At 47.2% G+C, this 26,233-nt stretch overlaps 1 protein-coding gene across 2 annotated transcripts in view; it reads left to right on the forward strand.

The window, feature by feature from the left end:
* The window catches only part of CBFA2T2 (CBFA2/RUNX1 partner transcriptional co-repressor 2), a 40,003-nt gene extending 23,861 nt beyond the window's left edge, over positions 1-16,142 (forward strand). The window contains exons 6-10 of one of the 2 annotated variants that reach the window (XM_021689038.2): positions 1,236-1,321; positions 2,867-3,062; positions 7,334-7,402; positions 10,668-10,858; positions 15,684-16,142. In XM_021689038.2, coding sequence (XP_021544713.2) covers positions 1,236-1,321; positions 2,867-3,062; positions 7,334-7,402; positions 10,668-10,858; positions 15,684-15,983 — 842 coding nt within the window. In that variant the 3' untranslated portion in view covers positions 15,984-16,142. The remainder of the gene's footprint in view (positions 1-1,235; positions 1,322-2,866; positions 3,063-7,333; positions 7,403-10,667; positions 10,859-15,683) is intronic. The other variant, XM_044918646.1, reaches the window with a different exon arrangement.
* Positions 16,143-26,233: the final 10,091 nt, after the last annotated feature.

Below are 26,233 nucleotides of genomic sequence, written 5' to 3' on the forward strand. Positions count from 1 at the left end.
TCCCCTTTTTAAACAAATACATTGCAGCCCCTCCCCTTTGCTCTCCTAAGTGAAAGTTAGGGATACTATAGCCTGTCTTAGACCCGTAGTTGTAGGATCAATATTCTAAAGCATAATATATAAGAAAGTATTAGAATATGTTAGCGCTCAGGCATGACTTCGGAAGAAGATATAATAAAATAAGCAGATGCTTACACAGCTACAGGATCACTCTCAATACAGCACTTGTAAATTTAGACTGATAACAGCTGTGTTATATTAATGATTTCAGTACTTTGAGCAGTGGTGTCATATGTGACAGGATTTTTCAAAATAGCGGACAGCTCTTAATTCAGTATACCCTTCATTCACACAGTCATTGCATTCTTGCAAATCTCATTATAAATTAATGCCATACAAAAAATATTTTGTGGGAGGCCCCTGGCTGGCTCAGTGAGAAGAGCATGCAACTTTTTTTTTTTTTTTTAAGATTTTATTTATTTATTTGACAGAGAGACAGGGAGAGAAGGAACACAAGCAAGGGGAGTGGGAGAGGGAGAAGCAGGCTTCCCGCTGAGCAGGGAGCCCAATGCAGGGCTCGATCCCAGGACCCTGGGACCGTGACCTGAGCCGAAGGCAGACGCTTAAGGACTGAGCCACCCAGGCGCCCCTGAGCATGCAACTCTTAATCCTCAGGGTTGTGAATTCAAGCCTCATGTTGAGCACAGAGCTTACTTAAAGACATGTATACATATATTTTGGTAATACTAAGTTGTTTCCAAGTGTTTGTACTGTACCCGTTCTAGTTGTGGTGGTGAAATATTTATTTGCATTATGCCAAATACTTGCCAACATTTAGTATTACCTGACAATTTAATTTTTTCCAGTGTATGGATATAAAATGCTATCTTAGTCAATATTTTATTTGCATTGTGACTGCTTACAAGTTTGAATGTCTTCATGTGTTTATGGGTATCTGTGCTTTTCTGTCTGGCATACCTCTTTATTTCTTTTGCCTGTTTTTCTTTTGGGCTGTTTGTCTTTCATAAGTGATTTGTCAGAGTTTTTTATATATTCTTAATGGTGATATTTTTTGTTGTTGTTTCATGTCATTTTGTGGGTCCCACACTCCATTGTGAATCATTGCCCTAGTAGTGTGCTCATATTTGGTATGGATGTGTGTGTATTTACTTGCTAGAATTTTGTTTATTGTATTCTTCCCTCTATCATCAAATTTAATCTCTAATTTCTAATAGGTCTAAATGGAGGCTATCAAGATGAGTTGGTAGACCACCGTTTGACAGAAAGGGAATGGGCTGATGAATGGAAACATCTTGATCATGTAAGAATCTTACGATGTATAATTTTCCTATTACATTTAATTCTTAATATTACCAATAATAATGGGGTATATATGCCTGAAGTGAACTTCACCAGAGCCCCGGTGTCTTTGCAATAAAAATTTATCAGTGCGCCTGGCTTGCTCAATCAGTAGAGCATGTGACTCTTGATTTCAGGGTTGTGAGTTCAAGCCCTTCAAGTCCCATGTTGGGTGTAGAGCTTACTTAAAAAGTAATAATGATAGGGGCGCCTGGGTGGCTCAGTTGGTTAAGCGACTGCCTTCGGCTCAGGTCATGATCCTGGAGTCCCGGGATCGAGTCCCGCATCTGGCTCCCTGCTCAGCAGGGAGTCTACTTCTCCCTCTTACCCTGCCCCTCTCATGCTCTCTCTCTCTGTATCTCATTCTCTCTCTCAAATAAATAAAGTCTTAAAAAAAAAAATAATAATAATGATAAAATAAAATAAACTTGATTTATCTGCTACTCCCCTAGCTAGAAAGCTAAGAGTAACTCTCACATCTTTGCAGTGGGGTAGTCACTTCAGGATATAACAAAATGAAATCCGAAAGTATAATGGTTAAAATCAGGTTTGTCAGTTCAGGTCCCAGCTTTGCCACTTCCTACCTTTGTGCAATGGGCAAGTTGTTTTTACAGTTTGTAGCCTTAATTTTTATATCTTAAAAAAAAGAATACTGTATTACTTATATTCACAACAGGGTGGTTATAATATGTAAGGTGCTTATCACAGGATCTAGTATATAGGAAACGCTGAATAAGTGGTGCTTCTCCGGGGCGCCTGGGTGGTGCAGTCGGTTGGTTAAGTGTCTGCCTTTGGCTCAGGTCACGATCCTCGGGTCCTGGGATTGAGCCCCACGTCCGGCTCCCTGCTCAGTGGAGAGCCTGCTTCTCCTTCTCCCTCTGCCTGCCATTCTGCATACTTGTGCTCTCTCTCTATCTCTCTGTCAAATAAATAAATAAAATCTTTTAAAAATAAATAAATAAAATCTTTTAATAAATAAATAAATAAATAAATAAATAAATAAATAAATAAATGGTGCTTCTCCAAAAATAAATGAGAGGGTGGTTTCACCATTGTGTTTAAAGGACTATATTATGGTGAGAGACTCTGGCTGCTTGAACCTGGAAGAATCCAAAAAGTGTTATTTTGAAATTTAAAAAAAAAAAATTTGCATATATGTATTTAAAAAGAAGCTGTTAAGAGGTGCCTGGGTGGCTCAGTCAGTTAAACGTCCCACTCTTGATTTTGATTTTGGCTCTGCTCATCATCTCAGGGTTGTGATATCGAGCCCCGTGTTGGGGCTATGCTGGTCATGGAACCTACTTAGGATTCTCTCCTCCCCCCTCCCCAAATTAAATAAATAAGTACAAAGAAGCTGTTAAGCAAGGCTTTCATATGTTGGCTTGATATTGCTAAAGCTGAGATAACTTAAGCCTTCATTCTTTATAGCTTACCCATCCTTAATTTTTCAGTATTGGTTATTTGAAAGTTCTAATCTTACGTCTGCCTGATTTCCTCTGTGGCTTAGGCTCTGAATTGCATTATGGAAATGGTAGAGAAGACAAGGCGCTCCATGGCAGTTCTGCGGCGCTGTCAGGAATCTGATCGTGAAGAACTCAACTACTGGAAAAGACGATGTAACGAAAACACAGAGATGAGGAAGACAGGGAGCGAGTTGGTCTCCAGGCAGCACAGTCCTGGGAGCGCCGATTCTCTCAGCAATGGTAAGGGGGAGAGTCTCACCTAAGATGACAGGGAAGGCTTTTTGTATTTTACTTTAAAGGAAAATGGTGCTAGATTGTGGAATTAGAAAGACCCAGGTGATTATGAAGAGTAAATGATAAAATATGTCAAGGATTCAGTAGCTGGCATGTTGAGGAAATACTGTCTAACTCATAGATAATGAGAATATTTGTGATTTTGTTGTTTTTAACTCTCTATGTGCTAGGTGATGATTAAGGAATAGTTGTTAAAATTACCCTGGCTGAATGTCCTAGGTACTCTCATGTACATCACAATTATTCCTCATCAGTAGCCCTGAAAATCTAAAAATGTTCCCCTCACCTTCCCTGCTTTCCCTTTCACTCCCCATCCAGGAAAATACCATTTATCGACCTCTGTCTGGAGGCCTTTAGTTTGTTTTGTTTTTAAGATTTTATTTATTTATTTGAGATAGAGCGAGAGTGAGTGAGAGAGGGCACAAGCAGGGTGGGGGGAAGGGCAGAGGGAGAGGGAAAGCAGGCTCCCCACTGAGCAGGGAGCCTGACTGGGGCCTCAATCCCAGGATCGTGGGATCACGACCTTAGTGAGCCAAAGGCAGACGCTTAACTATCTGAGCCGCCCAGGCGCCCCTGGAGGCCTGTATAAAAAGTTTTACTATACCAAACTGGGTTGTCCCATCTTGCCTTTCTCAGCCTGAAGCAGCAAAGATATGAACAACTATTCTCTCAATCCAGGGTACATGCAGGATGCCACAGCTTTTTCTTCGAAAGTGTCCCATCACATTCATCTAGTAACTAAAAAGGTTGCCCTATCCAAAGACACAGCTAAATGAGGGGCCATCTGTGATCAGACGTTTTCCCCACCTACCCACTTCAAGCTCCCTCTTTTTACGAGGGAGAATGAATCTCTTATTATGACAACCTAGCATGTTCCACAGATGACAGCTGTTAGTCTAAAAAAGACTTCAAAAAAAATGAGGCGAAGTCATTGGTAACCAAAGGATCCCACTCCCCACCCCTCCCACAGAGCTGATTCTTGAGGCCACCGTAGATTAGCCACATTGTGTGGGATATGATAGCCAGCCGTCAGGATACTTGTGGGTACAAGGTAGCTGCACTTTGATAAAAACTGCAGAGCTTGGGGTACCTAGCTGGCTCAGTCAGAAGAGCACATGATTCTTAACCTCATGGTCATGTGTTCAAGCCCCACATTGGGTGTAGAGATTACAATTAATCCATCCGCTAAATGACACATACATACAAATGTATGAACAACTTCAGAGCTCATCCTCAGGTATCCCGCACCATCTGAACCTTCACAAATAGTCCCCATAAAAACTTGCAGAAATATCCAGAATTCACCTTCCAAATCACAAACCTTCCCCCAGTCAGTCTGCATGTGTTTAGGTGAGAGTGAGTGTGGTCCTGAGGCAGCTCTTCTCTAGCTCCTGTGGCAGGTCGTCTTGGGGGTATGTATGTATGTATGTATGTATGTATTTATTTATTCATTCATTCATTCATATTTTTATTAGAGAGAGACACAGCAAGAGCAGGAACACAAGCAGGGGGAGTGGGAGAGGGAGAAGCAGGCCTCCCGCTGAGCAGGGAGCCTGATGTGGGGCTCGATCCCAGGACCCTGGGATCATGACCCGAGCCCAAGGCAGACGCCTAACGACTGAGCCACCCAGGTGCCCCTAGATTTTATATATTTTTTTATTTTTCTTTAAGATTTTATTTATTTATTTGACAGAGAGAGACACAGCGAGAGAGGGAACACAAGCAGAAGGAGTGGGAGAGGGAGCAGCAGGCTTCCTGCTGAGCAGGGAGCCCGATGTGGGGCTGGATCCCAGGACCCTGGGATCATGACCTGAGCCTAAGGCAGACGCTTAACGACTGAGCCACCCAGGCACCCTTTCTTGGAGGCATTTAAACATGGCTCTGCATTACCCTCTGTTCATCTTTTTCAGTATCTTCATTTATGCATAGTATATATATTTCATATTTTTATTTTATTATTTCTCTTATGTTTGTTGTAGTGTAGAAAGAAAGCATCATTCATATCCTAAGTAATCATGCTATTCAAAATGTGGACCAAAACCATTCCAAAAGAATTTGTTATTGGACCATGATTGGTTGAGGGGCCTTCCACAGCATGTACTGGGTGCTGTTTGCTTACTTTGACAAGAGTCCTCTACATTAAACAGTGTGCTTGGAGACACGGTGGTTGTGCATCCTGGCCTATGTTCCCTGTCTCTTTATGGACCATAGCAGTTTGTAGACTAGCATTTGGAGCAGCACTGTGCTACACTCGGCAGTGTTCTTGGGCGTAGCACAGAAACATACCAATGACTTCAAAATAATTAGATGATTTGTGATTTGTGGGTGTTTCTGTTTTTTGGGTTTTTTTTTTTTTTTTGATAATTCGTGTTTTAAATGTTTGGTGTATGCAGAAACCACTCGTGGATTATTTATTCAAGTGTTTAGTATTTAAGTATTTTGGTGATTTGGAGAGAAATTGACTAGAGACTGGATAGCATTATTACTTTTCCCATTTAAAATAATGAAATAAAAGTTCCCTCTATCTGAACATTGGTGATTCACAATATTTCAGGGATAAATTTGGTTCAGATGACAAGGGATGTATTTTGGTATTTTACGTAAGGATGCATAAATAGGTAGGAAAAGGATAAAGGAAAAGAAGAAAATGATCATGGTTTTCTCTGGGGTGTGGGGTGGAGGCTGTGGTGATGGAGAGTACAAAGTGAGTGCTCATCATCTTCACCAGCTCTTCTGAGGACAGGATTGCAGGTCTGACTAGCATCCTTTAAACAGCACTGTGGCTTACTACTACTCATCTCTTGGGGATTTGGGGTTGTTAGAAGTGTCTTTCTTGACCTGAAGTTTTACGGATGTTCACTTTATAATTTTTTCACCAAACCACACATTAATATTTTTATGAACTTGTTAGTCATCTAATCCAAATCAAATGAGTTTCAGAAACCATGAATAGACAGCGAAGATAGTGTAGTTACTGGGGGGGGGGGGGGGGGAATTACCAGAACTGAAAGGCAAATATTCCAACTTGAACCAGTCTACCAATCACACAACACTGTGGAAGAAACAAATATCAGTTAGCATCATTGAAAGTTAGAATACAACTCTGAAGGAAAGTCGTTTTAACTTAGAATTCTCTGCTAGAGCTGGGTTGCCTAGGTGGTTGAGCATCCAACTCTCAGTTTTGGCTGGGCTCATGGTCTCACAGTCGTGGGATCAAGCCCCAAGTGGGGCTTTACACTGGGCGTGGAATCTTGGGATTCTCTCTCCTTCTCCCTCTGCCCCTCCTTCCCAGTTTCTTTTCTTTTCTTTTTTTTTTTTTTTAAGATTTTATTTATTTGACAGAGAGAGAGAGCACAAGCAGGAGGAGTGGGAGAGGGAGAATCAGACTCCCTGCTGAGCAGAGAGTATCATGCAGGACTCGATCTCAGGACCCTGGGATCATGACCTGAGCCAAAGGCAGACGATTAACCGACTGAGCCACCAGGTGCCCCTCCTTCCAATTTCAAGCATGTGCTCTCTTTCTCTCTCTAAAATAAATGAATAAATCTTTTTAAAAATTCTTTACTAGACCAAAACCATTAAAGGTTTGATTAACAACCCACAGTGTTTCAAAAAGTGTACCTCTTGGGGTGCCTGGGTGGCTCATTTGGTTGGGCATCAGGCTATTTGTTTCATCTCAGGTCATGATATCATGGATCCTTGGATTGAGCAGCCCCAAGTTGGGCTCTGTGCTCAGCAGGGAGTCTGCTTGATGGTTCTCTCCCTCTGCTCCCTACCCACTGGTGTGTGCTCACTCCTGCGCTTACGCACTCTCTCTTGAAAATCTTTTTTAAAAAATGTATCTCCTATCTACCCTTTATTGTGGTATCTACCACAATTGAGTAGGATATATCCTAAAAGAGGGAAGGAAACCAGAGTGGAAGACATGGAATTGATTAAACAGGACCCATCTTAAGAACAGAAGGAGGGGCTCCTGGGTGGCTCGGTTAGGCGGCTCAGGTTATGATCTCAGGGTTCTGGGATCAAAGCTCAAGTTGGGCTCCCTGCTCAGCAGAATCCTGCTTCTCCCTCTCCCACTCCCCCTGCTTGTGTTCCCTCTCACTCTCTGTCAAATAAATAAATAAAATCTTCAAAAAAAAAAATTTTTTTTTTCCATAAAAATAAAACATGTTGGTTATAGACCACTTCTAACCCTGTGCTGTTTATCCCTTTTGTAGATTCGCAGCGGGAATTCAACAATAGGCCAGGAACAGGATATGTACCTGTGGAGTTTTGGAAAAAAACTGGTACGTATCTGTGTGCTTCTATGTCACATACTCACTAATTTGTGTGAGCCTGGAGCACATGTTTGGGGGAAAGGTCTTTGGCTCATAACTTTCTCCTCAGAACTCTAGGCTCCTTCCTTTCTCCCTCCAGCTTTCGCATACACCTGGACTGCGCTTCACAGGATTTTTTGCAGGTCAAGAATTTCAAATGACGTCTTCCTGCATACCCTTTTGCTGGGTCATCCTGAGGCATTAAGTAACCAACTTTTCCTTCCCTATTTATATGCCTTATTTCTGAGCATATAGCTCAATTCATTTCTGCCTATTGTGTTCGCTTGAATCCTCACACACTATGTTCACATGCTACCACATTTGGCTCATTCTGGCCTTGGAACAACCCTCTACTCTTCCTTTCACCTTCATTGTCCCCACTTTGTCAAGACTGTTCTTGGTGAGTCTCATTTTCTAGAAGACTAAAAGGAGGGTGGGTCTGCCTATTGCAGTAAGATAGTGGATAAAACTAACCTCATGTCCCTAAATCTGCCCTTTTCCAGACATGAGCCTTCTTTTCCTTCTAGACTCCCTTTTCCAGGACCATTTTTTTGTAGTCCAGTACAGTTCTTGCGGTTTTTTTTTTTGTTTTTTGTTTTTTTTTGAGATAAAATTTACTTCTGCAAAAGTTAATACTTGTCCTTCATAAAGACTCTTTCAGGAGCATCAAGATCATCATAAACAAATGGACAAAAGATATGAACAAATTGTGAGAAATACAAATAAACATACTGCAGAGTGTTTGTTCTGACTGGCAGTTTAGGAGAATATAAGATAAAGCAGCCCCCAGAGTCTTTATTGACATATATTTGTTGACCTATTTTTAGATGACCTTGTTAACGACACTAAATAATTCATTAGAGGTTTATTTATGAAATTATTAGGTAGACCAACCTTGAATGTGTGCAAATTTTTTAAAGATTTTCTTTTACTTTATTTTTATTAAAGAGCTAGGAGCCTGATGTGGGGCTCAGTCCCTAGACCCTGGGACCATGACCTGAGCCGCAGGCAGATGCTTAACTGACTGAGCCAGCCAGGCACCCCAAGATTTTATTTTTAGCATGGGGCTTGAATTCACAACCTTGAGGTCAAGAATTGACACTTGATTGACTGAGCTAGGTAACCCAGTACATGCAAATTCTTAAAATCATTCCTGTCTCAGACTTAGCCACACAGAATATTATTTTGTCATTAAAAATAATTTGGGGGCGCCTGGGTGGCTCAGTTGGTTAAGTGTCTGACTCTTGGTTTCAGCTCAGGTCATGATCTCATGGGTTGTGGGATCAAGCCCCAAGCTTGAAGATTCTCTCCCTCTGCCCCTCCCCCTGCTCACACTGTCTCTCTCTCTCTCAAATAAATAAATCTTTAAAAAAAATTTTTTTGGAAAAATACATAGCAACTTGGAAAAACCTTTTTGCAGTGGGAAATGTGGAAATACGTATTACCAAGAAGTGGAATAGAATTATCGGAAATGAAGATAGCACTTGTTAAGGTAAAGAGCAGGATTACCATGCACAAGATCTCCTTGGTAACTAGTGATTTCCCACTTGGGTGGTACCTTTGGTTAACTATAGTTAAGAGCCAAACTTTGGTTTTGAACTGTTTGGATTTGAGTCCTTCCTCTGCTATGGTGTCATCTGTGACTTAGGTGACTTCAAATTGTGACTCTTACTGATTGACCGTTAACCTGAGAGGATAAAATATACGTTAGGGCATTAATATGTTGACTTAAGAACCCTATCTGGAAACTAATAAGTGGGTTATGAAGGGCAGTGGTGGTGGGCCACAGTGGACCTGTGTAGATACCAAGAGTAAAAGAAGCGTGGAGTTCACTGTCAAGTCAACTCAGCATCATTCTTGTCTTTTGGAGTGAAAAGATCTTTTCTTAAGGCTGGAGTAATAAGATGAAAAGTTTTAGGATGGTAGCCTAGAACACTTTATTTAGATGATCTTTGAGCCTAGGCCATGTGAAAGAACCAAGCCATAAAGGAGTTTCCTTAGGCTTTTGGGTTTTCCAGTCTTGTGGACCCGAAGGTGGTCACTCACACTGGGTCTTGGAGATGAGGCTCAATGCATAGTGTATGCCATTTGGAGTGTCCATTCTGTGGAAACCAAGCAGGATGGTGGTGGTGGGAGGAAGTGATCAGGAACCAAGTGGGATGATACTGATAGTGTATAGGGCTTTGGAAGCCCAGGCTCCTGGCATGCCCAAATCCATATCTTGAGCCCACGTTGCTCTGCTGAGTTCAGTTGTCTTCTTTTTGTTTTTAAAGGTTTTATTTATTTGACAGAGAGAGCAGAGAGCAGGAAGCAAGCAGGGGGAGTGGGAGAGGGAGAAGCAGGCTTCCCGCTGAGCAGGCAGCCTGATGTGGGGCTCGATCCCAGAACCCTGGGATCATGACCTGAGCCGAAGGCAGACACTTATCAACTGAGTCACCCAGGTGCCCCCTGAGTTCAGTCTTCTATATCTAACTGCCTCCTGGCCATTTGTACCTGGATGCCCCAGAGGCACTTCAGTCTTCCCACTTGCCTCCACATGGCATTTTGCTTATTATCTGTTTCATTTCATAGCACTACCATTCATTCTTCACCTTCACCTCCAGACTCTTAGATGCTGCCAGCCTCATTCTGCCTCATCCCTTCCTCTATGCCCTTGGTCCTGCCCAAATTCAGAGTTTCTTCTGTCAGCTGGATTTCTACTGCCTCAGCCTCTTGCAGGCTATCTCTGCCTTCAGTCTTTTCTCCTTGCATAGAACCCTTCAGGAGTTAATGTTTTCTTTAGAAAGAGCCAAAGCCCTTAGCATGGGATGTGAGACTTCACAAATACTCATTTCCACCTACCATCTCAACCAAGGCACATTTTCTTGATCTTCCCCGCCACTTGTAGAGCTGACCACTTGTCTCCTTGGAACTCTTATCTCTTGTACTGACATACGTCATGGACACCCAAGCCACCTTTGTACTTGATCACAAACATGTAGGGAAAAAGGACTACGTCCTAGTCCTCTAGGTGTCCCCAGCCCTTAGCACAGTGCTGCCCATCTATACACCCAACAAGGGAGTACATGAACAGACAAATAGTATAAGAATAAAAGTGAATGTGTATGTCATATGTTAAACCGTGTGTATTTTTGGAAAAGTCCTCTTGTTTTAGCTCCATCCCTTCTCGCAAGTGATAGGGAGTGGGAGGGAAAAGATTTCTCGGCCAGTTGATTTTACTGTCACTTTCTTCTAGAAGAAGCTGTGAATAAGGTGAAAATTCAGGCCATGTCAGAAGTACAGAAAGCTGTTGCTGAGGCAGAACAAAAAGCCTTTGAAGTGATTGCAACAGAGAGAGCTCGGATGGAGCAAACCATAGCGAACGTCAAACGGCAGGCTGCGGAGGATGCCTTCCTCGTCATAAATGAGCAAGAAGAGTCAACAGAGGTCAGAGTTCTGTTAGCCCTGGGGGTTGGGGGGGCCGGGGCTGGGGCAGCTGTAGTCCCCGAGCCCACTGTTTTCTTTTTAAGTGCTAGGCAGTAAGATAAAATGGTCAGCTCTTGAACTAGATGATTATAATTTTTATCTAGTACCAGAAGAATTTTGTTTCTTAATTATTATATTCTTAGATAAATCAGCTCATTGTATCAGTTTCAATTTTGAAAACTCACCCTGAAGACAGGGTGGAATTACATGATTATGAAGGCTACCTTTGACTAGTGGGCTCACCAGGTACCAGAGACACAGAGTTAAGTGTATGTGCTGCCTTTTTGATCCTCACAGTGACCCTATGAGGTAGGTATTGTTGGGTTCTGATTTTACACAGAGGAAACTGGGGCTTAAGGAATTTTCACTGATGTAATCCCTCGGTGCTGAAGCCAGGGTAGGGGTAAGGAGATGCAGGGCCCTATAGCATTTGGTCTGTTTATAAAGAGGATAGTTCTTGCATGGATTGAAGTGACATACCGGGCAGACCTGCCCACCTCTCCAAGACCCAAGGCCCAGCACATGGTGATGTTTCTATCCAGGACACTTCTACCACAGTGAGGACAAAAGTAAAACTGAAAAGAAAAAAGCGTATGACAAAAACATCATAATAGTCCTTTGGAATATAATAAAGTTCTTCTGTAATTTTCATTTCAGTCATTTTTCAGTTTTGAGATAAACTTTAAGTCTTGAAACAGGCCTATTTCTGTAAGTAGGCAGATCCATCTACCAGTTGAGACGTAAAGAACTGGGAGGTTTTGTTGGTTTGGTTTGTTGAAACAGCAGCAATGTTAGTCTCACTCTGTGTAAATGGTGCCCTGCAGTGTAGTAGTTCCAAGCATGGCAGGTGAAGAGGAACGTGCCTACATCTCACGTGGCCCTCAAAGAGGATGTGGGGAGGTTCCTTGTTGTAGCACCCCAACAAGGACACTGAATTCTGAGAAAATAGTTCCATTAACCCTCTTCTTGTCCATCTTCCCTCCTACAGTGACATCTCTGTTTGTTGTGTGTATTTAATTCTCTATCTGTCGCCATCCACAGCTATGTCCGTATCCGTTCATATTTACCTGCTTTTATATCTGTGTTTATCTTTTACTGCGTGTGCCTCCAAAAAGGGAGTGGAACATTTTGGCTAAGAGCATGAGTTCTGGATCTAGACTGTGTGGTTTAAATCCCAGCTCTCCTTTTATAGCATTGTGCTGTGAAGGACCTGTCATTTTAAAGATTTTATTTATTTATTTGACAGAGAGAGACACAGCAAGAGAGGGAACACAAGCAGGGGGAGTGGGAGAGGGAGAAGCAGGCTTCCCGAGGAGCAGGGAGCCCGATGCGGGGCTCGATCCCAGGACCCTGGGATTATGACCCGAGCTGAAGGCGGGCGCTTGAAGACTGAGTCCCCCAGGTACCCAAGGACCTGTCATTTTAAACAGTGCACAGAGTGACCTGTAGATGAGGCACACACCAGCACCCATCCCAGCAAACTTTCTTTCCAAAACAGGGGAGTGCTAGCAGGTCCGAAGCTCTGGGTTAGTTTGCATTGGACCAGAAGGGATGAATTCCCTTTATTTCATCCAGAAAATTCTGAAGTCCAGCAGACATCTCTGGGGTTTCTTATTCATTCTCTGAGAAGTGGTGGGGAATAATGAAGGGAGCCCAGAACGGGAGGTTAGGAGCCCTGAGTTCTATTCCCAGTTCCCCCTCACAGTCGCAGCATACCCTTAAGGACTCAGTTTCCTTCTCTGTGTAGTGACTGTGTAGCAGCCCCTGTCCTGCTGGTCTCATAGTTTTGACAGAATATAATGAGGTCAAGATCGTGGTTGTGAAAGTGCTGGTAAACGGTAGTGCACTGTAGACCAAGGACTTTTTTACAGTGTAAAAACATGCCTGTGTCAGCTGTGGTAGCACCTGCCCTTGCAGAGCAGCTGCGGCCTCTAAGAGTCTCCCGAGTCTCCCCTGTAATGCCTCGGGCAGAGGCGTGGAGTGAGAGGTCCCCTCATCTCTGCCACCAGGCACCTTCTGTCCTCAGCCTGGATTTCCTTGCCAGCCTAATGGGCTAGCAGTTGATTCTCAGATGGGGAGTCATTCCTCCTTTGGGCCGGGTTTGCAGTAAGGTCAAGGAGGCCTGGGAAAGGTCCCAAGGATTTGAACAATCCCAGGTCGTTCTGATAACAGGTGATCCCCAAGCCACACTTAGACTCTGTACTACAGGTATCTCTCACTTGTTGAAAGTTCACATTATGCCTTTGGTTTTACAAAAGGCCTATATGTTAGTACCTGTTCTCACTTGCTGAAAGAAATCTGAAAAGCGTTTTCACTTTAATGAGCAAAGGGAAAACACAAAAATAGCGTTCAGCATTTGTTATGCAGCAAGCCCAGCACACGGCCTGAGCAGCAAGACTGGCCCCACCAAGCTCCTTCCCCGGGAATTCCACTCTCAGCAGCTGGCTGTGAGAGCTTTGAACTGGGTCTGTGCTTTATCTCAATTTATTTTATGCATCCATTAGCAAAATGTGTCCTACGGAAAGGCCTAAGAGAAGTTATTTTTTGGGTCTGGGAACACTCAAAATTTTCCCATATAAATCAATGCTGATTGTTTCTCCGCTTTACACCATTTCAGCTTCTGAAAGGTTTCATGGGAAGGCTCTATCTCCGGGTGCAGGGGAACCTGTAATAGTGGCAGAGACTGATGATCTGTGCTTAACAGAGCAAGGTCTAGAATCCCCATTGTGACTTCCCTAGGCAGTGACTCAGGAGGTTTATAACCTTCTCCCACTAGCTACAAAGGACTGTTTGGCCGTATGTGTTGCTCCAGCCTTGAGGAATGCTGATCTGAAGGGTGATCACAGCAATAATACACCTTTTGCCTTATATCTCGGCAGAAAGCCTCATGGTTGTCGGGGGGAAGAAGACACAGGAAAAGAAAACCTACAAGTGTCCTTTTCACCCTGGCTGCTCTGACACCCGCCACGCTGTTGTTGCATTTTATGGTCCTGCCTCTTTGGGGGCCTGTTTATCTTGTTTTATTTTGTCCCATAAATGATGAAATAATCTATTATAAACATATATGGCAGCCACAGTGAAAGTACTAGTGGTGTAATACTCTGTCCTGGTTTGAGATGCCCTTGCAGGCTAGGACAGAGAGGGAGTAGAGGCTCTCCCATTCGGCTGGGGCTGACCATGGGGCTGACACATTGGCCTGTGTTTCCAGGGCGGCCCCATGTGGGCTGTAACCAACGAGTTTCTTCCCCACAAGTGGTAATGTCCTGCCAAAGCATCATTTGGAGTCAGCCTATCACACTCAAAAGTATGACATTCTCTGGAGTGTAGTTTGCTTGAGGATCCGTAAATGCATCCTGGGAGAGATGTCTCTTCCCTATTCTGGTCCTCTGGGTGTTGGTGCTGGGCAAGTTTGGGCAGTCCCTAAGTGTATTTCCTGAGAAGCCTGTTGTTAGAAGGGAGTCTGCAGTCCTTTGTAATCTTGAGTATAGTAGAGTCAGGGGGTTCAGCTTCCAGGCTTTGCATAGCCATGTAATCATTTTACAGCTTTAGGCCACATCCCTGCCTGCTGGCTCTCAGTGTCCCATCTGCAAAAGGTGGGCTGGATGGCTGCAAGCACTTGTCTGTTGTTTTATACTTGAGCAGGTGTCCAGATTTCATTGGGGACAGTGTCTGTCTTCCTTGAGGGGATTATGGAGTGATCAGGCCATTCCTCAGATCGGCTTCTGCCATTCTGGAGACCCTTTGGTGGGGGTGGGAGGCCAGCTGGTGCTCAGGTCCTTCCTGACACCTAAGAGAGCCTTGCCTCTTCCTGCTAATTTCACCTGGCCAGTGCCGGAGGCTTTTTCTCTTCTGAGTGGGTCCTGGGGGCCTCGGGTGCAGGCTCACTCGTGGAGTCCTCGGGGGAGCCTCCGGAAGGAGACTGCCAGGGGCAGGCGCTGGGAGCTGCGGGAGCTTCGCCTCGTGGCAGCCTTCTTCATGCTGCTGCTCCCCTCCTTAGCTGTTGGATGGAAGCGCGGTGCCGTGTGTTCACTGAGCGTCCTGCCACTGCGCTCGCAGGCCTGCCACTCGGAGCTCTACCCGAGTCTCACTGGCTCCTCCCTTCTGTCAGAATTAGTGCTCTCCCTTCCTCACCTGCCCCCCATGCATTTCTGCTAAAGCCCAGCAACACCTGCCCCTTCCGTGGCAGGTGCAAAGAGTAGCAGGAAAACTCCCGGGGCACTGAGATCGGAGGTGCTGGGGGGCTCCGTGAAACAAGCCCGAAGTAGTCCTCTGATTGCCAGCCCTCCTGTGACGAGACACATCGCCGAAAGGAGAATGGGCACAGAAGTTGCGCAGCTGCCCGCACTCCTGGTCCCCTGGCAGGGGGCTTTTTTAAAGGATCAGGTGTTGTCGGTAAAAGCAATCAAGATCATTCCTCTGTTGAGATCAGCAAGAGAAAAAACATTATCTAAACACACGTGTGCATGTGTCATGTCGGGGACGCTGGGACAGAGTTTGGTTTGGTCACTGAGGATTAAATGTGAGTCAGAACAATGAGTAGGTGCCTTCGGCAGGAGGTGAGAGCTCCCCCCGCCCTTCCCTGGCACCCTTCGTCCTGCTGTCCTGCCAGCCCATGGCAGGCGGTTTGCCTCTTCCTGCCAATGAAGGAGATTCAGAGAGGTGTGTGTTTCTGCCACGCATCAGCACAGAGCAGTTGAAGCAGGACGAGCCCAGGTGTATGTAGCTCCAAATGCCACGCTCTCCCCACACAGGATCCAAGCAACTAACCCTTGCCTGTGTCTTGCAGAACTGCTGGAACTGTGGCCGCAAAGCCAGTGAGACGTGCAGCGGCTGCAATATTGCGCGCTACTGCGGCTCCTTCTGCCAGCACAAGGACTGGGAGCGCCACCACCGCCTCTGTGGCCAGAGCCTGCACGGCCAGAGCCCCCACGGCCAAGGCCGGCCGCTGCTCCCGGCAGGCAGGGGCTCCTCAGCCAGGGCCGCCGACTGCAGTGTGCCCAGCCCAGCTCTGGACAAGACCTCGGCCGCCACCTCACGCTCCTCGACGCCCGCCTCTGTGACAGCCATCGACACCAACGGACTCTGAACCCAGGCTCCCTTCCCTCTGATGACCTCACAGCGCAGCAGGATGTGGCACTGGGGGCCTGGCCGTGGGAACCAGTGCAATGAGCTGTCGGGTCATCAGCCAAAAGTGAAGTGGAGGCAGGAAGAGTGCAAGCCCAGCAAACACTGCTCCACGGCCTCTCTGGACACTGGCCCCAGTTTCCTGTCTGTGGCCTTCGAGGAGCTAGCGTGCCATTCTCTCTGCACACAGGCAGCTGGCCAGAGCGGCCGCCTCCTTCCTGGGCTCCCGGGTTTGTTCCTGTCCCAGCTGAAACTGGCATGGCCAGCCCCTTTTCCGTGTAGACCACCAGCTCCCCTCCCTGCCTCTTGAGGCGGCAGAGACTGTCACATGCGCCCCACCAGGCTGGAGGCAGCTCGCCCCCCCGGGCACTGTCTCCCACTCGGCTGTCCTGCAGCAGAGGCCTGGAGGCTGACAGCAGGCTGTGGAGGAGATCCCCTCTGACGGGGTAGCTCCTTTAGCCCCATTTCCACCCTCAGCAGATGCCACTGATGAGCCCCACCAGGACTTGGGCCGGCAAAAGCAGCACTCAGGACTCTCTCCTCGACCTTGCTGTTCAGACTTGTCAGATGATCAGATATCACCGGAAAGAAGTGACCGTTTCACTAAAAGCACCCATAATAATGAAAAACAAATAAAACTGCCTTCAAGCATCACAGATCATTTTGGACAAGATTTTCCAGCCTGGCTTGCTTACTTTAGTTTGGGACCCATTTTTTTCTCTCTTACTTGATTTTGCTTATGCAGAAAATAGTTTACAGCGCATGGATTGGTCTGCAGGAGAATGAGACTCAATTGTGGATAGTCTGTTCTCTCTGAGCATGTTGGCCAAACTAGTATCGTTAAATCATTGAATGGATGATCTGTTGGAAATGCAGAACCTTTTGTCACCGCTTGACTGTTTGCACAGTCGTCTTGTTCTGTGTCCCTTTTATCTGAGGCCACGCATGTCCAGATCACTGTGTGGATCTTCTCGTGGTCTGTGCTTGGCCCCTTTTAAGCATGGTTGTCCCATAGGATGTGATGTTTTGTGGCTAGGTCTTGCCTCCACAGTCAAGGCCTGGTCACATCCCAGCAGCCTTCCTGGACCTGAAAGAATTCTTCAAACCTCGTCCATAATACATATTACGTCAACTTATTATCGGGCATACAGTCTTGGTTTCCCTTATGTTATCTATTTGATAGCTTCCCTCTTTGAGCTAAGAAAAGTTCCGTGAAATGTGACAACCATTTTGAGAGAGGCTTAACCAATTTTTCTTCCCATCATCAGGTAGTTTTCCAGATGTTTACCTGGCTCTCCAAAGATGATATCACCTATACCCCTTCTAAAATGTTAGGAACTGCCATGCATATTTTTCCCTGCCATTTGCATTTTGCTGGCAGCCCAATGACCCTGACCCTCTCTCTGTCCACCTCCAGGCCTCCAGCACCCTCTTGCCCCAAGGAATCCGTTGGGGTGACTTGGTTGGCCCTGCTCCAGCTGGCGCATGAAAGCCCAGCTTTAGATGGCTACCTTCTGTGTGCTGACCGTAGTGAAATAAAAGGTCTCCGTCTCATCAAGGAAAAGGGATCAGCATAGTAGCATTGTCCTCATATACATGTGTAGCTTACCGTGAGAACTTTCAAGTCTTTACTGAAAGATTTTCTATCTTACAAAGAAACTCAGTGCAAGGCGCCTTTAAAATACCTGGATTTACATTGCATAAATTAAGGTATACCCAGAGAATGAATAATGTTAACTTTATTGTGGAATTCCGTAAACTGCAGCAATTGGTGGGGCATCCTGACTTCAACAGGAATGAAATGAGGACCCCGGGCAGGACATGGGATTCCATTAAGACATGAGATGTCCCATGAGGAGGTGACGGAGCCTGTAAATAAGAGCAAGAGGTTATCTCGTGGTGCCCACTGGATCTGCCCCCAGTTCACTGCCTTTTCAGTGGCAAAATGCACACGTGGGCAGCTTCTTTAAATCTTCAGTGGCCACAAGACCACCCAGGGTAGCCCAGGTTTTTCCTGGTTGGAATAAAAAGCCAGAAACAACAGACTATTCATGAGGGCTCAATGTCAGTTTCTGTAGCTAAGGTTTGAGTTTGGTGTGCAGGCCCCTGCTGACCGTTGTGGGCTGTGGTTCGAAGGACAGCCAGGTTGCAGAGGTACTGTGATGCTGTTCTAGACTGCTTTGCTCGTGTGTTGCCCAGAGGCCAAGCTGGAAATCTTGCGGTACTCTACACTGTAGTTCAGTTCTCAGACCTTTTGCTATTAATTTTAATCACTTTCACAGCTAGGTAGCTAGGGCATCTGTTCAAGACTTCCTATTTAGATGTAAAGAACCCCATTCTTCATCATCCTCCTCTCTAAAATTTTCCTGTTCTCTGGTTGGGAGGAGGAGGGGCACTGTCTTGGGATGGAGCAGGGGGAAGGGTTGAAGGGGCCAGGGTGAGTCCAGCTTTCCACTTGGTCTCCACTGTTCGCTCACCATCCCAGCTACCAGGTTTGGAGTACAAGTTCAGGCTTCCCACTTTTCATGTAGTTAGACTTAAAATATCTTTATATAATCAGGCTAATTAGAGAGGACCACCTTGATAGTTAATACTTGGGGGGACAAAAAAGACCAAGGAGATAAGACTGAAGATCTTGTCAGGGCAGCCCCAGGCTCTTTGATATTGTAGAAATGAAAAGCAAAGGCGACACGTGCCTGTCCGCCCATCAGAGGACATCTGGAGGATGAGGCCAGTGCTCAGCATCGCCCACTGAGGGACGCTAAGGAGTGATGGGACTTCATTGTCCTCTGTGTGCAAGGAATGGTTGCAGGAACCAGAGAAGGCCGAAGTGGCCAAACTGGGAGCCATCTTTAAATGTTCTGAGGGGTGCTTGAGGGCTGGATCTTCATACCCTCCATCCTCCTTTGGGTCCCCACCACCTGCATCATGCCTGACTCCATTCAGTGGTGAAAATGGACTCGGGAAGAAGTTGGTTAATTACACCTGCTCAGGAATAAGCAGCGTACCCTATGAGTTGTGTGAGTGGGACTTGCACTTTGGAGGGTCCCTGAAGTTCCAGGGGTGGGCCTCTAGCAGCTGTGCTCAGGCACATTCCTGTGACCCTGAGGTCACAGAACACGTGGATCTTGGACAGTGCTGAGGCATACATATCTTAGCGGATCTAAGTCTGGAAACCAGACACATCTACCCAGCACAGGTCGGTGTCATGTTGGCTGCAGTGCGGACATCCTTTGCCCATCTGGGCCTGTTAGTCCACCAGGAGCTCCTCACTTCTTGGTGTCAGCATGAGCATCTTCAGCTTCTAGACAGAAAATCTACACTTTACTCTGTATGGCCTTGTTCCAAAATCACATTGATCCCCAGGGCTGTCACCTGCTTGCAAAGGGTATAGACCTTGTTCTGGGTAGTTCCAGAAGATATCTCAGCAAATGGAGTTGAAGGTTCAGCAACAGTATTGAAATTGTATGGTAGTGAGCTCTTCAGAATGAAAGCATAATGACCAGGTAGCAATTTGTCCTGGAAACTGTAGGAGGTATTACGGATTGAATGAATCATTGAAAATAGAATACATCTTCAAGGCCTTCTTCAGAACTGCTGTCAGAACCAGGTCAGTAGACCAAGCCAACTTAGATTTGGCGGGGGAGGGCTGGTTTGGTTTTTGTTGGTTTTTGTTTTGTTTGTTTGTTTTAAGCTATTTGCAGAGAACTGGGTGGTGGCATGTTTGAACCAAATGTAAGAAAAGCCAGAGGGACGTGGACTGTTCCAGCATAGGCCAGATGGCCAGCTTGTCCGGGGTGGGGTGGGGGGCTGGGCAAGCTGCTGAATAGGGCCCTTCCAGCTCTGAGTGTCTAGTTCTTGTGAAACCAAAATGTTGATTACCTGCCTCTGCCCACGTGCGTTGACATGTTCATTTCCAAAGATGATGGTGCAGGTGACCGTTTCCATCGTGAGCCAGGAGAAGGTTAGGAGGCCTGAGGGTGGACCTTAGATCCCCCTTGCCCTCCACGGCCCCAGAAATGGCACTTCCCTGGAGGATCCCATCTAGTCCGGCCCACAACTGCCCAGTATACACTCACTGATGCTTATACCAAATAGGGCGTGTGTGGCTGGCGGCTGGCAGAGGCAGCCCGTCCCTGCCTTGGAGTTGGCAGAGAGAAGCAGCAATAAGCATTAGGTGAATGATTGAAAGTGCTCTTTGGCTCAGCAGCCTTCGGTCCACTTTCATGGCTTTCCAAGTTCCTGATGAGGCTATAAAAGCTCCATCCGTAAAAGAAAACCAATAATGTAAATAAATAGAAAACCATGCCTCTTAGCGTGGTTTTAAGGGGGGATGATGAATGTGAAAGCACCCACAGGATGCGGTAGTCTGGTTTCTCTGTGCTTTGTCATTTTACTCAGATAGGAATTTTTGTTACTTAACTCTGTGCATAACTTATTTAATGTACTGTATAAATGAACCAAAACTGTTAAATATGTATTTAGTTTGTTCTACTTAAAAGTAGTCAATAAAAAGGCTATATTCCTTTTCTGGCTCGGGCTGGAACGCGACAGGGAGGGAAAGGGGTGTACACACTGAGAGGTCCTGTCAGCAGGCTTCCGTGGCCGCTCCCCCTCCTCCTGGGGGGCCTCCAGGGGTTCTTGCCATAGCCTAGAGAGCACCCAGGGGAGTGAAAGCTGGAGGTACTGCTGAGGAGCTGGTTCCAGCTGCTAGGCCTCTGGGAAGCCAGCGGGGGGGCCCAAGCCCAGTCAGGCTGGCTGCACACTCTGGGCCTGCGGTCAAGGGCAGCAACAGCTCTGTTAAGTGATCTTCCACAGAAAGTGCAAAATAGGGTAGTGGACTTGTAGGTACTTTTTTCTCATAGCTCTTAAGTATTTCCTTCGAAATTTTTAACATACCTGGACTTGATTATTAATTCCTGTTCTTTTACACTGATGTTAAATCATAGACGAGTACACTGTTGCCTTCATGTTTATTTGCTTAGTGGTTGTATGATTTAATTGAGGCTGTAATTTTCTTAACTCTTCTCCTCCTGTCAGGTGGTTGGATTGCTTTCACGTTTTCCCTGTCCAACATACTGAAGTGAACCTCTTCCTTCGCATGATTTATTTCTTGGGGATAATTTTCCAAGGTGGGAGTTCTAGAACTGAACTTCTCTTGGATCCATGGAGCATGCGTTCAAACTGCTTTCCCTGAACACCCACCAGCTTGCAGTGCCTCCAGCAGACCCCGGGTAGTACTTAACATGGCTCTGAGGGGGTCAAACCAGTGGTGACCTGACCCACACTTGTGCGGCACAGCCGTGCACACCTGTATGTATGGAGTCTCAGGCTGTCAGTCCAGTTTCCTAGCTGGTGACCTGAGGACTCACTTCCCAAGGCCCTGGCCCCATCCTCACTTCTGTCACCTGAATACCCATCTCTGGCCTCTGCCCTAGAACTACTTTTTATTTAAGATTTTATTTACTTGGAGAGAGTGAGCGAGCGAGTAGGGGAGGAGCAGAGGGAGAGGGACAAGTGGATTCCACGCTGAGCATGGAGGCTCACGCGGGGCTCCATCCCACTACCGAGACCATGACCCGAGCTGAAATCAAAAGTCAGGCGCTTAACCAACTGAGCCTCCCAGGCACCCTGCCCTAGACCTACTTCTAAGCAGCCTTGCCCTAGAGGCTTCTTGGCACCACCGGCTTCACAGGCCTCCAAAATGCAAAGGGGGTGATCTTAGGGTAGGGAGAAAGGGTTGGGCTGTGGCCATGGCCCCAGAAGGTGAGGTGGGGCTTTGCTGTATGATCTTTCATGCAGATGGTGCCAACTGCCGGTCTCTCGGCAGCTGCCCAGCGCTGCAATCCACCACCTAGAACAATAACAGGATCTCAGCCTTGTGACTGTCAGCCTAGCACAAAAGCACATTTGGTAGACAAGTCAGCAGTCCAGTCTGCCTTAGCTCTGAAAAAAAATCCTAGGGATTCAAGTGATAATATAATATTAAACTTATTACAGAAATCGCAGACCAAAATATTGCCATTACCATAAAAAATCCAAATGCTGGATAAATTCCAATGAATGTACTTTTTAATTGCATTGCTGAGGTCACAGAAACTATAGGAAATCCCCAAAGGCCAGGGAAAAAATGAGAGTACAGTAAACCAAAACCACAGAGGGGGTTGAATACAAAAGAGGAAACGTGTACTGCCTGGGGTCAGGAGAAATTTCACAAAGTTGGAGTGTGAGGGATTAACTGCCTCTGGGGGCCGTGTAAGCCTCTACAAAATAGAGAAGCAAATCTAGGACCTTTCCAGGGAGCCCCGTCACTGGCTTTGGCCTCAGCGATAATGCAGACAGGCTAAAATCTGTCTGCAAAGGGAACTGAGCAGAAAACCCTGGCCCTCTGAAGAACAAGAATCTGACTGGAGACTCGACTCATGTCTGCCTTCTCCTGGGGCTGAGGAATTAAGATGATTCTAGGCCTGGATGCAGTATCTCCTGGTGTCTGGCAGAAGCAAACATGCAAATCCTCTAGAGAAAAATGAAAATATCAAAAATACTGATATATGGGGCGCCTGGGTGGCTCAGTTGGTTAAGCGACTGCCTTCGGCTCAGGTCATGATCCTGGAGTCCCGGGATCGAGTCCCGCATCGGGCTCCCTGCTCAGCGGGGAGCCTGCTTCTCCCTCTGACCTTCCCCCCTCTCATGTGCTCTCTCATTCTCTCTCTCTCAAATAAATAAAATCTTTAAAAAAAAATACTGATATATCAATTATAAAGTGTCCCCCCAAATTACTGAACATCCCAGGAAATGAGCCACTATGAGCAAGAGTCAGCAGGAACAGCAAAGAATTGATTTAGACCCCTGGGACTTCAGATACTAGTAGTAGGTACAGAATGTAACTACGAAACCTCTAAAGATGGTTTAAATAACCAGGCAGATTGGAAAGTCGAATTCTGGAGAGGACAATCATTGAAATTCTCAGTACACCTCTGACCAGCATAGCAGATGCATCTGAAAATGAGCGAAGCCTAGACTAGGAGATGGAAAATAGGGAAGAGTTGTTCCTTCTGGAACGTAGGTTTCAAGTGGAGAGCTCTTTAAAATTTTACGAAGTATGGAGTCAAGGAGCTGACTGACTTGTTTCTCAGTATAAAGGGAAATAATTGGCCTGAGATGATGACACCATCTCAGAATGAGCATACGCATCGGTCTGAACTCCTCTTGCCTGTCTGTGCTTGTTTCTTCCTGCTGGAATTTCAGGGTCCTGAGTTGGGTGTACCCCCTCTTTAGCTGTCCTCCCTCCCTAGAGCGTTGGGGGAACCCACAACCACCCACCTGCCCCTCCCCCCATGCCCCAAGACAGCTTCATTGCCTGGTGCCTGGCGCCCTCTTGTGGAAAGAGCCAGACTTGCTCCCTCCGGTGCCTCCAGCCTGCAAGCCAGATTCCTATCCAGGGTGCACAGCCCAGCAACTTTTCCTTTCCCCTTTGCACCAACCTTTTCTGAAGCTGCCTTTCTGCCCCATGAGTTCAGCTAACATTATCTCAGTGCCTCCTGGGGAGTTCCAGAAACAAAGAGGACTTAACCCCACCACCTTTTGGTGGCTGGGCCCTGGATAGCCCCTACCAGATCACCCTCCACCTCTGTACACCCATGGCTCTTCCTTGCTGCCCCAGCTGCCATCCTGCAGCCCCAAGGTTTGGCCTCCTTTCTTCCTTAGTTATAGCTGCCATTGTCTTCCAGCTCTGGGCTGGCTTCCATTACTAGCGGATGCTCAAGATACCCCTCGGCGTTGTTCACGCTTGACAGCAAGCGGCTATTGGTGCCAGGGAGTCCATCAGCTGTGTGACTTGGAGCAGAGTACTTGCTCGCTGAGCTTGTTTCTTCATCCATAAATTGGGAGTGCTAACGATGCCTACACTGTTAGGTTGTTGTGAGGTGAAATGTGATCGTATGGGAGTTGTCCCAGCACAAGGCCTGGCACTTGGGAAGCCTTTGTAAACGGAAGCTGTTCTCATAGTCTGCTTCTCCTTCTGCCAATGTGTGGTTTCCTTGAGGATTCATCTTTGTCTCAGTATCCTGCCTGAAGCATGGTGTCCTGCTTACGTATTTGTTTTGAGAATAACTTCCTAGGGGCACCTGGCTGGCTCACTTGGTAGAGCATGTGACTCTTGCTCTTGGGGTTATGAGTTCAAGCCCCATGTTGGGTAGAGAGCTTTAAAAAAAAGGATATAGAGAGATTAACTTCCTGAAGGCCCATCTAATTCTCAGTCCCTTTGTTTTGACCCATCAGAGGCTGTGTTAAGGGGATTTCGTTATGTGTTGCCCTCCAAGAGTTAGACTGCAATGGCAGCCATTTAAGACTGTGTGCACCTGGCCTGGCACTGTGCCAGTCCCCAGGACAGGTTTAAATGTGTGCAGGTGAGTCACTGGCACAGATGGGAGAAAAGTGAGGAGGCAGGTGCAAGGAGTGGGTGAGGGTGAGGGGGTGGTAGCTGGTGGAAGGAACTATGAGTTCTCCCAGCATCTGTACTCTGCCTGCCCTTGAACTGGGTGCTGTTACCTGCTCAGGACACTTCACTGTCCCCAGCACCTGCCACAAAAGAGGTGCCCAGGGGCTGCTGAAATGAGCTGAAGAGCAACCAAGAGCAGGGCATGGAGGGCAAGGCCTGGAAAGGTGATCTAAACCTGATGGCTTTGACCTGCTACTTCAAGGCTGAGGAGGTGTCTGGGGGGGGAGGAAGCCATGGGGGAGGCTAAGAGGGAGTGACTGAGGCTGCCCGTAGCCCAGCTCAGCTGGTGTGTATTTTAGGGAGTGGAGGCTGTACACACCGGGAGTGGGCTGATAGCTAAGGGCCTTGAATGCCAGTTCAAGAACTCAAACTTGATCTTGATGCTGAAGGCAGTGTGGGGCCATGAAAGGGTTTTAGCAGACTCCTGTGGTCCCCATGGCAGTGTTTTGAAAGCCCCATGTCTGTTCCGTTATGGGAATAGACTGGGGGGGGGTGGTGGACTAGAGATGGGAAGCCCAGTGAAGAGGCTGCCAGTCTCCTAGGCCAGAGGTGATGGTGGCCACGAGCTGCGGGGGAAGGTGGAGTTCAGTAAACACAATGTAAAGGCCTGGCCACCTCCTCTGTGCCCCCGTGGCCCCGCTGAAAACTTTGCTTTCACTGTAGCCTCCAGGTTTGCGGTCCAGCCCCCACCCCCACCCCCAGCGCTCCCCCACCCCTGCCCGGTTACCTGCAAGACATCACGCAAACTCCCTGTGGCCCGGCCTCCTGGCTCACCTCCAATCCCTTACACTCCAGGGTCCGCCTTCTGCCCCCTTTGCGCCCCAGCCACCCCTCACAGCTGTCCAGACCCCGACTGGACTGGGCTTTCACGGCTCGAGCCCAGGACACCCTCCCAGCGGCCGCTCCCTGGCCCTGCGGCGCTGACCACACTCCCCTCCCCCTGCAGTACCCTCCCCAGCTCCTCGGAGCTTCAGGGAGGGAGGACACTGCCCGTCTTAAAAAAACAAAAAACGTGTTAACTCCGCGGTGAGGCAGGCCAGGGAACAAAGGCTCTGGAGGCACTCTCTTCCAGAGCTGATGGCCTGAGGATTTCCGCATCTTTGTTCAAAGATACCAATGGGAAGTTTTTAGTTTTGAGGGTTTGCTGTCGCTGTTTTTATGGAGGAAACAACAGAAGCAGTCAGAACACAGGACAGAAAGCAGGATTATTTCCTCCTGGAAGGGCTTCTTCTCTAACCAGGACACAGACCTCCTCACGCCCGCCTGGAGCTGTGTGTCCCTGGTGCTCGCTGCTAGGAGCTGCCACGAGTCTGGGGGGAGGGGCCGCCTGAGCACAGCCTGGCACGGCGCTGGCCAGCAAGCCACCAGCGACCCCTGTGCTGTGGGAGCCGCTCTGTGACCCCCCCAGTCTGAACTCCTGTGGGGGTCACTAGGGAGAAACCCCAGGGAAGACCCTGTCTAGAGTCCCAGACCAGGACGTCCACCCTGAGCTGATGCCCTCTGAGTTGTCTTCTTGGCACCACCAGGGCATTCAAGAACACTGGTGAACTGTCACTTAGCCCACTGGCCGGTCACTGCTGGCTTAAAACCCACCACAGCTTCCTCAGGATGAAGTACATTCGAGGCCCTGCTGCCCCCCCACCCTCGCCTCAGCCCACTGTCGCCCTGCCCCAGCCTCAGCCCACTGGCCCCCCCCCCCCCCCCCACCCCCC

The sequence above is a fragment of the Neomonachus schauinslandi genome, chromosome 10, assembly GCF_002201575.2.
Source record: "Neomonachus schauinslandi chromosome 10, ASM220157v2, whole genome shotgun sequence".
In the NCBI taxonomy this organism is placed as follows: Eukaryota; Metazoa; Chordata; class Mammalia; order Carnivora; family Phocidae; genus Neomonachus; species Neomonachus schauinslandi.